Source organism: Rutilus rutilus (assembly GCF_951802725.1).
Source record: "Rutilus rutilus genome assembly, chromosome: 2".
Lineage (NCBI taxonomy): Eukaryota > Metazoa > Chordata > Actinopteri > Cypriniformes > Leuciscidae > Rutilus > Rutilus rutilus.
Genome location: NC_140210.1, coordinates 6,146,889 through 6,164,219, shown reverse-complemented (window position 1 = coordinate 6,164,219; position 17,331 = coordinate 6,146,889). Strand labels below are relative to the sequence as shown.

The window sequence follows — 17,331 nt, the reverse complement described above, 5'->3', positions numbered from 1 at the left end:
ACTAATCCATTGAGCGGTTTTACGATCTCTTTATGAACGTTTTGAAGCGTCAAAAGTGTCAGCTGTCTATGGAGGGACAGAAAGATCTGATTTCATAAAAAATATCTTCATTTGTGTTCCGAGATGAACAAAAGTCTTACAGGTTTGGAACGACATGAGTAGGCTAAATTAATGACAGAAATGTTCGTGTTTGGGTGAACTATCCCTTTAAGAAACTCTGTCTATTAGTCGAAATGTTTTATAACGGCCAAAGACTCGTCTCAACCCGTCCTGTAGTATGAACACTTGTGCAAACATATTGTTGAAAAAACTTTTGAGTGACGGCTGAATAGTTTGAATAGTTGAATAGGATAGGCTATAATTGAATAGTTTGCTTGGACACAATCCATGGGAATGAAACACCCAAACCAACGAACTGATTCAAAAAGGTCAATTGAAATTCATTTTTCGCACAAAGTGGGTGAAGCGGGATTTCTACTGGTGGCAACTAATAATAATAATAATAATAATAATAATAATAATAATCTTGATTAGCATTCCCCAAGGAAGGGAAAGTACTTTAATTAGCAAGTAATAAATAAAATAATATAAAAAAGAAAAGAAAATAAGGTAATAAAATAACATAATAAAATGTTAGCACACTTAAGGTTGCATTACTTATAAAACAAAGTGTGAACGGTGTATAAAGTGTTTCTTAACTTTAGAAAAGTGTGTAGAAGAATATAACATATTAGGGATTTCTATATAATGCTTACCTTTGTATACCTGCTAGTAGCAGGTACCAAAATGCACGTACATGCTCAGACTTTGGCTATAAAATTCTGCTAAAATGTAAGACAACGTAATGAACTGCAAATAGGCTTTGGGGCTCCATAAATATTTGACTAAGCTGATAATTGTATTGTAATTTACATATACATGCATATCTATATCAATCTATATCTATTTATATCTATATATCTCTCTATCTCTCTCTATATCTATTTCTCTCTCTATCTCTCTCTATCTATTCTAATTTGAAATATTTACAATAATTTTGGAAGATTGTGCTGAGAAGTACATGACTTTATTTGGCTGTTATTTTAATTTTAATTGTATATATGTATTCATGTTTGTATATATTTTTTTTATTTACATGTTCAAATAAACTACTAAACTATCTATCTATCTCTCTCTCTCTCTCTATATGTATGTGCATGTGTATGTATATATATATATATATATATATATATATATATATATATATATATATATATATATATATATGTGTGTGTGTGTGTGTGTGTATATGTATATATATCTACCCACTCTACACCCAAACAAACACACAACTCAAAATCAAACACTGCATGAATATTATAAATTAGTTTATTGAAAAGAAAATATAGTAAAAAATATAGTATATTTTATACATTTAAGGAAGCAACAGTAAAAGGCTCACTGAGTCAGACAATACAGTAAGTATAGATGACATGTCGGGCCATCTCCTTATTACCACTGGACTGGTAAATTAGAGATAAGTTGTAGGCAATCTCTCTTCTCAAATCCACTTGATCATCATCAATCCCCTTGAAATGACAAGAGAAATCATTTGCATTTCACAAAGCATTTTAAACAGCCTATTAATGCATATATAAATATACATATTTACAGCATAGAGCCTTTGAATGTGTGTCTTGTTTACTACGTTTTGAGAATCTGGGATATTTCTGTGATGATTTATGCATGTATAGTAGTGGATCACACAGATATTAAACTGAAAGCCCCTTTCACACAGCGCATTGAACCCGGGAAATTGCCGGCAAATTGCCGGAACGCCTTCTGTGTGAACGCAAACACGACCCGGGTTTAATGCCGGGATCGATGCCGGGTTGGGGACCTAGTAACTTTGCCGTGTTCAGTCCCGGAACGCGCGCTGTGTGAACAAAAGCCGTAATAATGCCGTGTCGTAGTGATGACGCTGAAGCACGGGATCGTTCGCCAGCTGTGAAACGGTACGTAATGCGCAAGTTTATGATCGAATCAGAGAAATAAATGCACAAGCGTGGTTTCTCGAGAGAGAAATCGCAGCTCATAAGCAAACTGAAGACGCTGCTGAGACATTACAAGTCACATCGATGTCACGTGTCTTTCCGGGACATACACGGGTTGTGTGTGAACGCGCTCTCTGATTCCGGAAAATCACTGGCAGTGTGAATGAACCAAAATCAAACGAACCCGGGTCAAATCCCGGGTCACTTTATCCGTGTATTTTCCGGAATCTCTGTGTGAAAGGGGCTAAAGTGTCTTACCTCCAGTTTGAGTGGGGGGAGGGTGAGGGCTTTCTCGTAGTAGTGAATGGCTAAATGACTGAGTCCGAGCTGGTGTAAAGCCCGGCCAAGATTATACAAAGACTCTTGACAATGACCTCTGAGATCCACATAGCGCCACAGGAATGAGAAACCCTGAGGAACAACCAAAATAGGGTTATCTATGCAGATATCACACAAATTCATCAAAATAGGGACGTCTGAGCGACATCTACGGTTTTAAAATGACTACTGAAGCTTTTTAATTTACTATTACTACTATTCTTAAATTGAAAAAACTCCAATGCCAAGAAAAACAAACAAAAAAAACACATATACTAACTTTTGCATAACTAAGGGTGTGTTCGCACTTGTAGTTCAGTTCACTTGGTTCGATTGGTCCAAAAAAAAAACCTTTAGTTTTTGATCCGCTTAGCGTTCACATTGCCATTTTAACACCGAACCTAAAGATACAGAACCTAAAGGCATAGGGATATGTTCACATGCTTGAACTTTGTGTCCTTTTTAGGGTCACATCTTGTGACATCATGTCCTGTTTTTGGTTCGTTTACATGTCTTTGGTCCGTGTTGCGTTCATATTTCATTCGAACCGCACCAGAGTTTGTTTGGAAGCGGACTGAGACCCATCTTTTCAGCGTCTCGGCCCACTTGTTTGGTGGCACCAGGGTTCAGAGACGTTCACACTTATTCAAATGAACCGCACTAACAGAGCAATCGCACCAGATTAATCCAACCAAACATGCCAAGTGTGAACACGCCCTAAAATAAAGCAAATTTTAAGACCATTGTGAGGTATTGTCATTATTTTCATGACAGTTAAGCACATTTGTCCCTCAAATTCCCATTACTGCAGCAAGTCTGGGACTTAAATAAATATATAAATCTGTAATACAATGCTTTCTAAAATTGTATTACGCAGTAAATGAAAATGTATGAATATTACATACAAAAATTTAACATTTATAAATAATATAATACAGAGAATTTTAATTGTCAAAATGCAAAACATACTTTTTTCTAGCATGTTCTAGAAAGCCGACCAGAGGGGAAATTTCAGCAACTTTACACTCAAAAGTAGCTAATTTAGAAAAAAATACACATCATGCTGTACCTGTATAACGAGAGGATGCCTTTTCATGACGAACCTCTGACAGGCCATATGGAAGAACGTGAGACCTACAACCAAACTATGAAGAGGATGGTCTTGCTGGTTTCTGAAGGCCTGCATGTACTGACCTACTCAGAGAAGAGAAAGTAGAATAAAACAATCATAATAATAATAATAATAATAATACTAATTTTAATAGTGCAGGTTCCACCAATCATGTCATTTATGTACATAAACTCAAAATAAACATTTCAACTAGGTGTGACCCACTCATGAACAGAACCTAGCAATAAACACCAGAACTGTGCCATAGGAAATGGTTAAATGTCTAAACCATACCGAGTGCATGTTTGAAAGTCCCAGAAACCAGCGAGGTGTGTCCATTGAGAAGGTAGAGCGCATGGTTATCGGGGTGCTTGAGCATGAGACGCAGACAGAAACGATGATGTCTGGCATCCTGAGAGTGCAGGGTAACCTGATTAAACACGTTCCACAGCTGAGTCCGTTCCACATTGTCCATTAACATCAACCTGCAATAGATGGGGTATATATTTACAGTACTTAAAGACAAGTTCTCTACTGAGAAAGAAGCACAAATGGCCACTAAAGCCACTTCTCATCTCAATCAAATAAAAATAAAAAACATTCACCCATTTATTCCACCCTCTGTTCCTCAAGAAGAACCAGTTTATCTTGAGTTTTACACGTTCCTCCCTTCTTTATGCAGTATTTTGGCTATTTTGATCATAGTTTTATATTGTTCAAAATACAGAATACCACATTTCCACAAAATTTTTATTTATATATGTGAAAAATGCAGGAATCTGTGTTTTAAACATGAAATTCTGTATTCTGAGTCTTTAAAATATTATTAAATATAAAATAATATATATATATCAGTTTTTAAAAACAGAGAATATAATGTATAAAACACAGAATCCCACATTTACTACCAAAAGAATACAATTTTGGTGGATAATGCAGAATTCTGTGTATTTTAAAAACGATAAATTTAATGAGCCAAAATACTGCATAAACAAACAAAAACTGATTAAATGTGTAAGATTTAATTTAATCAGTTTTTATAAACACAAAATAAATAAATAACAACATGTTAAAAATCACAGAAAACGTCATTTCCCACCAAAACAAGTGAAAAGAAAACTGGTGGAAAATTTGGATTCTGTGTTTTAAACAATTTAATCAACCAAATTAGCCAAAATACTGCATAAACAAACAAACAAGGAGAGAAATGTGTAGTATTTTGACTTTTTGAATCAATGAATAATTGTATTTAGGATGTTCATGTAGACAGACTTAGTATCCAATTGACTGACCTTATATAGTCATAAGCCTTGCGGAAGTTGTGGTCGAGGAAGGCGGCGGACAGGCCGAGGTATTCAAGCTCTTTGCGCTTGACGCGGTCGTCGTAGAAGGAGTAGTACTCTAAAGTGGAGTCGACTAATAACTCGGCCTCAGCAAAGCGCTTCAACTCACATAGCACAGCCAAGCAGCGCAGTAACAGCATCCACCAGTCGTCTCTCGAGAGAACGCTTGTCTTACCTTAGAGAGAAAGACACTGTTAAACCTAAGAAGACTTGGAAAAGGTCAAATGAAGAGGTAAGATGTTTCCGAGGAGGAGCCAGTCATTACATTTTGATGCAAGTTTACAAAGGCTTGTTGACTTTAAAGAAGAGCTGGTTTAGTTTCAATCGACTGCTGCTGGGTTGTAGTATGCAAATATTATTGATCATGCAATTCATTGTGTGACCTTAAAGTCCTAGGACAGCAGTTTAACGGCACAGTGAATAAGTGCTAATGTAGTTCCATGTGATGTGCTTTACCCGTCACATCCAGATAAGCTGCCTCTTGGTCATCAATCTTCATCAGTTTGTTGCGTGACACTTTTATAAGCTTCAGATGTTTGACACCGGAGGACGTATCAGAGACGACACACACCTGAGCCCTCACCATCGCCACCTTCACAAAACAAGAAAGCACAACAATGTGTTAAAATATCAAGTCTCATAAACCTGCAGACAGGAAGTCAGAACGAACTACAAGTGGTTGACTGATATGGTCATATTAGATGGGTAATCGACTATAGACTGATTCAATACAACTAAAATAATAAACTTTTTACCAGAACTAAAACTTTAAAATAAGCATTTTCATACTTGACTTAAACATAAAATTAAATAAAATTAAACTTATTTTATTTCAGCTAGTTGCTAAGGCAACATTTCTCATTTTCGTTTAGTTTTAGTTGAAGTACTAAAATAACTAAAACAAAAAAAAAAACATTTAGACATTATAAAATGAAAAAGTAATAAAATGATAAAAACACAACAAAATGACTATAACTAACTCAGATTAAACTGAAAACAGAAATATAAAAATAAAATCTAATTCAAAACATTAACAGAAACTATAATAGCATGTCAATGTTATAACAATCAATACTAAAATAACACTGTTTCAACTGTATATGTCAGTTGTTTATGAGAAAGCATGGCGGTCACAGATTAATCTGCCTATATAAAACTGAATCTGCCAATATAGGTTTATAGCCAATGAATTCCTCAATTCAATTTGATGTATGCTAATTAATGAAAAATAGTCTTGATTAATCAGATAATATAGATAAATAGACAATGTATCTAGAGCATGGTGGCTACAAATAGACTGATAAAGGTGTGGATTAATCAGATACAGCGAGTATGGTGCAGTAAATACTATGTAAAATACACTACCGTTCAAAAATGTATACTTTTATTCAGCGAGGATGCATTAAATTGGTCAAAAGTGACAGTAAAAACACGTATAATGTTACAGAATATTTTGTTTCTTCAAATAAATGCTGTTCTTTTGAATGTTATAAAATAACATAATAATAATAATAATAGAAAAATCTGCATATTAGAATGATTTCTGAAGGATCTTGTGAGTAATGATCCTGAAAATTCAGCTTAGCATCACAGGATCAATTCAAATAGAAAACACTTATTTAGAATTGTTATCATATTTCACAATATTTCTGTTTTTACGGATCAAATAAATGCAGCCTTGGTGGGCATAAGAGACTTTTCAAAAAAGTGAGCCCTTAGTGACCCCACACATTTGAACAGTAGTGTATATATTGCAATTTCAGGTATTTTGTGTACATCTATCAATGTACTGTATCATATTGTCCACACAGCTGTCTTCATATCACCATCACACATTGAGCACAGAATCTAACCTTTAGCAGCATGGACAGCATGGTCAATACAGTATCTATGTAATCATCAGTGCGTCCTTGAGCATGCAGGAGAGTCGAGCGATGCAACAGCAGCTTCAGCTCCTGAAAAACATCACACACATAATTATACACAAGCACTTCGCATTTAAACGCAGGACTATGATATACACACACCTGCTGGGCGGCAGAAGAGTCCTGTGCAAGGGTTTCGGCATCATACATGGGCTCCAGGGCCTCGAGGGCCATGTTGGGTCGGCCCAACTGCTGCTGGAGGGTGGATAGTGCCAGACGGGCGTCTAGATGCAATGGAGCCATTTCAACAACCTTACTGTAGCTCTTCACCGCAACCTCCAAATGACCAAGTGCCTTCAGACACTCTGCAAACAAGTAAATCACAATCAGATGACCATTTGCGGTTTAAGTAGGCAGTTCTTGACCAGAAAAATACATTTTACTGTAATAACAGCAAACGTTTTTCATTGCTTTTCCAAATTTAGCGCGCCAAAAAAGGTGTGCAACCTGCGTGTCGGAGCCAAACGACCGCCAGGTTGTATCTCTCCGAGCAGACGAGGGCGGACAGCAGAGGCAGGGCAGAGTTATACTCGCCCTCTTCCATAAAAGCCTCCGCCACGTCCAAATACAAATCACCCAGCTCCTCCGGGCTCTGCTCCATCAGAGACGTCAACATGGGCTGCAGACACAAGGTCACAGGCGAGAAAATCAAACACATTTATTCTATCAGCACGCTTTCATCTGGATGATTCTTGAGAGTGTTCGCTCATTTGCAATATGTTACAATGATCCCTTTTGAATGTTAAAATTACACTTTATTTATGAATGTAAAATGAACACATTATTAAACACAAATATGATACTTAAAGTGGAAGGCAATGCTTTGCAGATAATGCACTTTCATAAACGTCTCGGAGAAAACATGTCTAAAAAAAAACATTTAGCAGACACTTCTAATGCAAGGCGACTTAAATATGTGGAAAATAATCAGAAACCAACAATATTAGCAGTATTTTCAACAGTAACAAAAGCAAAATCAGGAGCTGTATGATAGAAACAAATTCAGAATCCTATCCTATTTGTTTAGTGACCATGGTAGCTTCACTTAGTGAACTTTTTCAAACCTTAAGTCAAGAATTAAAGGGATGGTTCGGAGTTAATTCAACCTAGGGTCCTTTGCACCATGGCCTCGAGCCAAACATCCCCGCAGAAGCCATCGTTACACTACATCCTTATGCATCGCTTTCTGCCAGGACTTTTACAGGCTTTTCCCAAACCACTGAAGTGACCTCGACGTCCGGGTTAGCGGTAGCATGAGCCATCAGGCAAGTGTATTTAAATAAACTCCTGATGTACTTACAAACTTTCCAATGCCTCGTTTTATGAGTACAGAACCTATTTGTACTACTGTAGAAGTTTGGTACCATTCTGGGCATTATTAGTGGGGTAATTTAAGAGATACAACCTTGGATCCATTAGCGCCTGCACTGAGCCATCCGGCTGATATCTCTAAATAAGCTCTAACTTTAATAATGTTCGACCAAGGGAAAAAAGGCTTCTGGGGAGGGGTGTTTAGCTCCAGGTCATGGTGCAAAGGACCCTAGGTTGAATTTACTCCGAACCATCCCTTTAATTCTTGACTTAAGATTTGAAAAAGATCCTAAGTGAAGCTACCATGGTCACTAAACAAATAGGATAGGATTCTGAATTTGTTTCTATCATACAGCCCCTGATTTTGCTCTTGTTACTGTTGAAAATACTGTACAACCCTTAGGTTGAAATTACTCTGAACCATCCCTTTAAGATAGGAAGTCTCTGTAATACAGCTACAGTGACACAAATGAGAGCTTGTGTATGTGTAGGAATCTACTTACATCCAGAGGTTTGAAGACTTGCTGGTGGATGAGACACACCATCATCTTCACTCTGATGTCGACGGGAACATCATCAGGAATCACCACCTCTAAGATTTTCCCTATGCATTTAAAAACATGTTAGCGATATGTTCATAATGCTCTTCTCTGATTAACAATATTATCATCAGCCAAGTCCTACCAAACTAAACTCTGCACTGCAAAGGCAGCACAGAATATATACAGTACATCATGAAAAGATGCCTTTCAATACATTTAATTGCAGGAAACATTTTTATTATTATTACAACTATATATTTAGACACCTCTGTGGTACAGCAAAACTATGGAAGCTTGTTTCCGCCACTGAATAATAAATAAATAATAATAATTGCGGCTTTTTATCTCACAATTCAGACTTTTTTTCTCACAACTGCGAGATATGAAGTCAGAATTGTGAGAAATAAAGTCGCAATTGCGAGATATAAAGTTGCAATTCTGAGAAATAAAGTCGCAATTGCGAGATATAAAGTCCGAATTGTGACTTTTTTTTCCCAGAATTGCGAGATATGAAGTCAGAATTGTGAGAAAGAATTTGCAATTCTGAGATATAAAGTCGAAATTGCGCGATATAAAGTCGCAGTTGGGAGATATAAAGTCAGAATTGTGAGATATAAAGTCGCAATTCTGAGATATAAAGTCGCAATTGCGAGATATAAAGTCACAATTCTGAGAAATAAAGTCGCAATTGCGAGATATAAAGTCAGAATTGTGACTTTTTTTCCCAGAATTGCGAGATATGAAGTCAGAATCGTGAGAAATAAAGTCGAAATTCTGAGAAATAAAGTCGAAATTGCGAGATATAAAGTCAGAATTGTCTGACTTTATTCTATTCTGAGGTAAAAAAAAAAAAAGTCCGTCTTTTTTTCCCCGTTAGTTAGTTTATATCTCACAATTCTGAGAAAAGATGTCAGAATTGCGAGATATAACCTCGCAATTATGTGTTATAAAGTCAGAATTGCGTGATATAAAGTCGCAATTGTGAGAAAAAAAGTCAGAATTCTGACTTTATAACACGCAATTTTGACTTTATATCTCGCAATTCTGAGAAATAAATTAAGAATTGCGAGATGTAAACTCGCAATTGTGAGATAAAAAGTCGCAATTATCTTTTAAAATGTTTTATTTTGTGGCGGAAAGCCGGAAACAAGCTTCCACACAAAACACATTATGACAGAACAATCATCTTTTGTCTCACCTTTTTCCTCTTCGGAGGTTTCTTTCTTCTCTTCTCCTTCTGTATCTTGTGCAGGCGTCTGCTCACCAGTCTCTGTCTCCGTTTCCTCCTTCTCTTGTCTTTTCAGAACGATGCCACAAAACTTCACCAGTGCCTGCAGACACATACATTTTAGCACTTACATAAACATGAATACAATAGAGGAAAGGGGAGTCACAAAAAAACAGTTAATCTATTACCAGAATTTAGCGTAAACAACATGAAAGCATGGATCCATCCTGTCTTGTATCAGTGGTTCAGGCTGCTGGTGGTGTAATGGTGTGGGGGATTTTTCTTGGCACACTTTGGACCCCTTAGTACCGATTGAGCATCGTATAAACGCCACAGCCGACCTGAGTATTGTTGCTTACCATGTCAATCCCATGTTCACATCTTCTGATGACCTCCAGCAGGATAACACGCCATGTCACAACACTCAAATCATCTCAAACATGACAATGAGTTCACTAAACTCAAATGGCCTCCACAGTCACCAGATCTCAATTAAATAGAGCACTTTTGGGATGTGGTGGAACAGGAGATTCATGTCATACAGTAGATGTGCAGCTGACAAATATGCACCAACTGTGTGATGCTATCATGACAATATGGAGCAAAATCTCCATGTTGAATCTACGCCACAAAGAATTAAGGCAGTTCTGAAGTTAAAAGGGGGTCCAAAGTGGCCAGTGAGTGTGTGTGTGTGTATGACATGCATTTCTATATAACGCTGTTATATCAGCCAACTGGCACCCTGTTCTGATCTATGTATTTTGTTATTGGCCACTGATCATCCTGCTAGTCTTCATCTGGTCTCACCTCAAGAGCTTTGTCATGTTGATGGTTGGCTATGAAGAGTTCAGAAGCCATGTTGACACACTCATGTGAGACTAGTTCAGGATGTCTGTCCAGAGCTTCCTCCATGACCCCTATAGCAGAAGGCAACTCACTGCTCTCATAGTAACTCCTGAAATAAATACATGCACAGATCAAACTGTGTGGAATTCAGAAATGGTCATGGCATTGATGACACAACCAAGCACTCATATCTACATTTATACATAAACGTAAAATACATTTAAATCTTAAAATCTAATCATAAGAGTCCTCTTACATATGTGAAGTCATAAAGGTGCAGAAGCAGTAGTAGTGTTTAAATATTAAGGGTATGATGCAAATGATGTCAAAAAATCTTGGTCAACATAAAGATTCAGAATATATGTGGCCATCGTACTTTGCCATGTCTCGTGAGAGCTGCATGAACTGTTCTCCATCGGATGGCGGCAGCAGGCTGAGGATTCGGCGATACCCGTCCATGGCTTGCTTGTGCTCCCCGACCTGCTCATACAGACTGGAGCGCTCCCACAGGTACTGAACATTACTGGGGTCGTATTTAATAGCTGGGAACGCAACAGCATGCTTTAGACACATTTCACAAAGGCATCTCAGTAAACGGACAGCTGCTGATTTATAGTAAGGTACAGTAACTGACAGTTCAGTGATAATGTGGTTTGGAAGCGACACACTTCCTCTCACTTTTTGTCTTAAAATCCAAACCAAATATTTGTTTAATTTCTAAGAGTCAAAAGAGACAGATTTACAACAAGAACTTTATTTGAACAAGAACAGATTAACAATGATAATATCTATAAATAATAATACAAAATGATCATTATAATATTCATTTTCTAAATAAATCTATACGTTTTACATTTAAAATTATATACAAAGTGAATATATATATATATATATATATATATATATATATATATATATAGTTTAAAAGTTGTTTAAATGTTTGGGGTCAGTAAGATTTTAAGAGTTAAGAAATGAACTCTTATTCAGCAAGGATACACTGAATTGATCAAAAGTGACAGTAAAGACATTTATAATGGTGCAAAAGATTTATCTCTCAGATAAATGCTGTTCTTCTGAACTTTCTATTCATCAAAGAATCCTGAAAAAAATGCATCATGGTTTCCATAAAAATATTAAGCAGCATAACTGTTTTCAACATTGATATTACTAGTAAATCAGCATTTTAGAATGATTTCTGAAGGATCATGTGACACTAAAGACTGGAGTAATGATGAATAAGTAACATTTTAAATAGATTCAAATGATTATATTCATATTATAATATTAGTTATAATTTAATAATATTCCACATTATTAATGTTTTTGCTTTGGTGACCATAAGAAACATTTAAAAATCTTACCGATCCCACACTTTTGAATGCTAGTGTATCTACTGTGTGTGTACAGACCTTTAGTGTAGCAGATGATGGCTTGTTTGATGTTGTCCTGCTCCAGGGACATGTCCGCCAGCTTGACCCACTCTTCACAGTCACTGGGGTTCAGGTGAGCAGCGATCAGTCCGAACTGAAGCGCTTTCTCCATGTCCCCCTGATCCTCGTAGATCATAGCCAGCGTGGAGAACGGCTCGTATGCCACAGGAGCTGAGAGAGGTGGAAGAGACGAGGTTTATTCTCGGATTAATATGCAGGCACAACTACAATTGAAGTCGCCATTAAATCAAAATTGACCGTTCTTATTTTCTATGGTATATTGCAGTGTTTATTGTAAATGCGTTCACATCATTATTTTTTCACAATTCATATGCCCTCGTAATCTTAAACCAAAATAACTTCCTCTCCCTCTTGCAGTGACATCTCTTCTCTTCTCTGATGATGTCGTGTTTACTGGCGTGAGGGGGGGACAACCTGTCACTCACATAAGATCGACCAATAGCAAACCACAACCATCCAATAAATTCCCCACGGACAAAATCAAGCCCCGCCCTCCATTTTTTTCTTGTTCGAGAAGCCGTTTCACTCTGATATATGTCACACAGGGAAGAAAAGACTATCGCAATTTACGTTTCGTACGACTTTTAAACACCGTGGCCAGAGCCCGTCTACGGAGAGCCTGGCCACTCCCTATGAAGTCCTATTGTACCGAATTTTGGTTGTAGTTCCACCAGAGTTCCACTGGGGGCGATCGCCCATGAGTGCAGAATGAATGGGAGTCTATGGGGCTAGATGGCTAAATGTATCTCTTTCACCCGATTGCCGTTGAGAAATCTCAGATTTGATTGTAGGTTTTGCAAGTTCAACATGGGTTATAGGTCGAAAGTTGAATGAACGAGTACTTATGTCCTTTCGATTTCTTACAGGTTGAATTGTTGTTGCCCATAACACGCTAGCATTCTGCTAATGAACGCTGATTGGTCAGTGAAGGACTGATTACGACCAGAGATACCGCTTGATGGCATCGTGGCATCCGAAGCAGAACCAGAAACAAACAAAACAAAAACTCTTCTAGCACGTGTATTTACCTGTGTCAGCTGTGTTGTGTGTTTACCTGTGTCAGCTGTGTTGTGTGTTTACCTGTGTCAGCTGTGTTGTGTGTTTACCTGTGTCAGCTGTGTTGTCGATGCCTCGAGAGAAAAGAAAGTGCAGAGCGCGAAAGCAGCAAAGTGACTGAAGGATTGCCGTAAAGCAGTATCTCTGGTCGTACGATGTGTATGACGTCATTGACACTTTAAAAGACTTTTTAAAGCAAATAAGTGACTCTAAAAAATCTAACACCCAGCAATGTGTAATTTCTTTGCATCTCCTTTCGAATACAACATTCAAATCACTAGACAAAAAATTATATCCTGAGAAAAGTGGATTTTGAGGGGTATAGCGCCATAGACCTCCATTCATTCTGCACTCCTCCTGTGAGCGCCCTCATGTGGAACCAGAGTGGAACTGCGACTAGTTCAGAAGCCGGAAGTTTACTGAGAGTGAAACTTGGCTCTGTTTGTGGCACCAATACACCAAGACATTTCACACCGCAATTAACCAACAACAAAAACCCACCTTGGCGAATGATCTCCATACACATCAGGATGGCATCCTCCTTGTCTCCTCTAGCATAGCGGATGTTGGCCTCTCCCATGAGTCCCCTGAGAGCCCGTGGTAACTTACTGCGGGGACGTCTCTCCTAAACAAATAACGAGAGCAGTGTGCTTAGAAATAAACTGAAAATGTATCATGATCAATAACAGTGATGTCTGATGTTGACCTAGCAGGGCGATCTACTGACCTTCATCATTTTCTTATTCTCACGGTTCAGCTCCATTTCTAAGGCGAACACGTCTCCGGGTGTGACTTCATTGCCGTCGTTGTCCTCTTCGTCTTCTTCTTCTTCTTCTTCAGCATCATCATCATCATCGTCGTCTCCGTCCTCTTCTCCAATAACGCTCCACTCCATCTTTCCATCTTCATCCTCTTCATCCTCATCCACACATTCCTCCAGCCCGTCTCCCATCATGGAGGCAAAGGCTCTCTGAACAGATGGACTGACTCCTTCTTCTGTCGTCTCTGTCAAGACAGCACACAAAACACAACTTGTGATGTGATGCTCTCACACTGAATATTGATCCCCACATGCCTCATTCAAACGCTCCATACGTTTGCTATACGAGCAAGGATATAAAAACAAAATGATATTATCTGAAAAGTAAGACTAATTAATTACCCTATTTATTTTTGTTTTAATTCATATACTTGTTAAACATTAACAGAAAGGCAGTCATAATTGAAAGATTTACAAGCAAAAAACAGTAATATTGTGAAATATTATTCCAATTTAAAACAGCTGTTTTCTATGTGAATATACAGTAAAGTGTCATTTAATCTTGTGATCAAAGCTGAATTTTCAGCATCATTACTCCAGTCTTCAGTGTCACATGATCCTTCAGAAATCATTCTAATATGATGATTTGATGCTCAAGAAACATTTATGATTATTATCAATGTTGAAAACAGTTATTTACATTTTTATTTCATGATGCTATGATGAATAGAAAGTTCAAAAGAACAGCATTTATCTGAAATCTAAAGCTTTTGTAACATTAAACACTACCGTTCAAATGTTTGGGGTCAGTAAGAATTTTAATTTTGGGGGGAAAGAAATAAAATAAAATCAATACTTTTATTCATCAAGGATGAGTTAAACTGATCAAAAGTTACAGTAAAGACATTTATAATGTTTTAAATAAATGCTGTTCTTTTGAACTTTCTATTCATCAAAAAAATGTGAAAAGAATTTGTACAAAACTGTTTTCAACATTGATAATGTTTTTTGAGCATCAACTCATCATATTAGAATGATTTCTGAAGGATCATGCGACACTGAGGACTGGAGAAATGATGCTGAAAATTCAGCTTTGATCACAGGAATAAATTACAGTTTAAAATATATTAAAATATAAAACAGTCATTTTAAATTGTCATAATATTTCACAATATTACTGTTTTTTTTATTGTTTTTTATCAAATAAATGCAGCCTTGGTGAGCAGAAAAATCTTACTGACCCCGAACTTTTGAATGGTAGTGTATGTATATATATATATATATATATATATATATATATATATATATATTTATTTATATTGTGTATGTAAAGTATCAACAAAAGCAACAAATTATAACTGCTAGTAATTAGTTCGGACACAGTCTTAAAGTGCTGTGTTGTTTATGTAATTGAATCATTGTAATGACAGGAAAAACAGGTGAGGTTTTATAAAAATGTAAATACTATTTGTAGCCCTTTCCCCTATAGTGTTGCCCCTGTTACTCTGGTACTGTGCTGTAATGCCCATGTTACCCTGGTACTGTGCTGTAATGCCCCTGTTACCCTGGTACTGTGCTGTAATGTAATGCCCCTGTTACTCTGGTACTGTGCTGTAATGCCCCTGTTACCCTGTTACCCTGGTACTGTGCTGTAATGCCCCTGTTACTCTGGTACTGTGCTGTAATGCCCCTGTTACCCTGTTACCCTGGTACTGTGCTGTAATGCCCCTGTTACCCTGTTACCCTGGTACTGTGCTGTAATGTAATGCCACTGTTACCCTGGTACTGTGCTGTAATGCCCCTGTTACTCTGGTACTGTGCTGTAATGTAATGCCCCTGTTACTCTGGTACTGTAATGTAATGCCCCTGTTACCCTGTTACCCTGGTACTGTGCTGTAATGTAATGCCACTGTTACCCTGGTACTGTGCTGTAATGCCCCTGTTACTCTGGTACTGTGCTGTAATGTAATGCCCCTGTTACCCTGTTACCCTGGTACTGTGCTGTAATGTAATGCCCCTGTTACTCTGGTACTGTGCTGTAATGTAATGCCCCTGTTACCCTGGTACTGTGCTGTAATGTAATGCCACTGTTACTCTGGTACTGTGCTGTAATGCCCCTGTTACTCTGGTACTGTGCTGTAATGCCCCTGTTACCCTGGTACTGTGCTGTAATGCCCCTGTTACCCTGGTACTGTGCTGTAATGCCCCTGTTACCCTGGTACTGTGCTGTAATGCCCCTGTTACTCTGGTACTGTGCTGTAATGCCCCTGTTACCCTGGTACTGTGCTGTAATGCCCCTGTTACTCTGGTACTATGCTGTAATGCCCCTGTTACCCTGGTACTGTGCTGTAATGCCCCTGTTACTCTGGTACTGTGCTGTAATGCCCCTGTTACCCTGGTACTGTGCTGTAATGCCCCTGTTACTCTGGTACTATGCTGTAATGCCCCTGTTACCCTGGTACTGTGCTGTAATATCACCTGTTTGGCGTCTCCGTGTTCCTCCAGCACAGAGTTTGGAAGTGGATGGAGCAGAATCCTCCAGTTCAGCAGTTTCATCCTCATCTGACACATTCTGCTCCTGAAACACAACATGCGCTGCTACTGCACACTACTTCAACAACACCATGATGCATGCCCACATCACAATCCAAAATGAATGCTTAGTGGATATATGCACTGTAATAAACTGTACATAAGACACGTATTATATAGAAGCTGAAAGGTGAACATGTGAGCGGATCAAATTTACTAATGGTATAAAAGCAGTTAACGTTACCTTATTCTTTGCTTTTCTTTCCTCTCTCCGCCTCTCAAACTCCTCGAAAGTAATCTTTCCTTCTAAATACTCGTTCAATTCGGACATTGCAGACAAGATAATTCAGTTTACTGCTTCATGTCATACAGTACAATCATAACACGGCATGAGCGCTGTTGTTACTGCGTGTCTGCCTTTCAGCCAATTAGAAAGCTCAAACTCTTCTTCGACGGTGAGTGAAACACAAACACAGGTGACCTTATCCCCAAAGCCCTACACCGCCATCAAGCGTCCAGACACTGGTAAAGAAAGATACTGGAAATGTATTTTTCAGTATGTTTACGCAGCGGTTAAAGTGGGATTTGGCAGGTGGGGGAGCCCACAAATTTTGTGTAGGTAGCCTACCGTACAACAGGAAAAATAACTCACGGTGGGACAACATATTAAGTATTGCCACCCTTTTTGGGACGAGTGTCAGTCACTGTGGCACCAAGTATCTACATCAGACACTGACGACGATACTATGTTAAAATTGCTGAACACCACAATATGGAGCACAATATTTGTTCAGTTGCATTTTTTCCAAGTTCAAGCGGCACGTGAACTGATCTAAAGCTCTTTAGTTAATAGTAAATAAACTCGAATTAACTAT

At 37.9% G+C, this 17,331-nt stretch overlaps 1 protein-coding gene across 1 annotated transcript; it reads right to left on the bottom strand.

Moving 5' to 3' along the window:
* Positions 1-1,352: 1,352 nt before the first annotated feature.
* Positions 1,353-16,959, bottom strand: gtf3c3 (general transcription factor IIIC, polypeptide 3). Its single transcript, XM_084401782.1, has 18 exons — positions 16,701-16,959; positions 16,403-16,502; positions 13,892-14,169; positions 13,666-13,789; positions 12,067-12,258; positions 11,034-11,199; positions 10,619-10,766; positions 9,782-9,914; positions 8,545-8,645; positions 7,178-7,349; positions 6,833-7,035; positions 6,659-6,760; positions 5,262-5,397; positions 4,755-4,980; positions 3,757-3,947; positions 3,421-3,545; positions 2,292-2,444; positions 1,353-1,568 (listed from the first exon to the last, which is right to left on the bottom strand). The coding sequence occupies exons 1-18, from the start codon at positions 16,785-16,787 to the stop codon at positions 1,446-1,448; spliced, it is 2,760 nt and encodes a 919-aa protein (XP_084257908.1). The 5' UTR covers positions 16,788-16,959; the 3' UTR covers positions 1,353-1,445.
* Between the last annotated feature and the right edge of the window lie 372 nt (positions 16,960-17,331).

Coding starts and splice junctions, on each gene's coding strand:
- gtf3c3 (XM_084401782.1), bottom strand. CDS start 16,787: ATGTCCGAATTGAACGAGTATTTAGAAGGAAAGATTACTTTCGAGGAG. Junction 10,767..11,033: donor CTCTCACGAGACATGGCAAA/GTACGATGGCCA, acceptor TATTTATTTCAG/GAGTTACTATGAGAGCAGTG. Junction 7,350..8,544: donor AAGTCTTCAAACCTCTGGAT/GTAAGTAGATTC, acceptor TTGTGTCTGCAG/CCCATGTTGACGTCTCTGAT.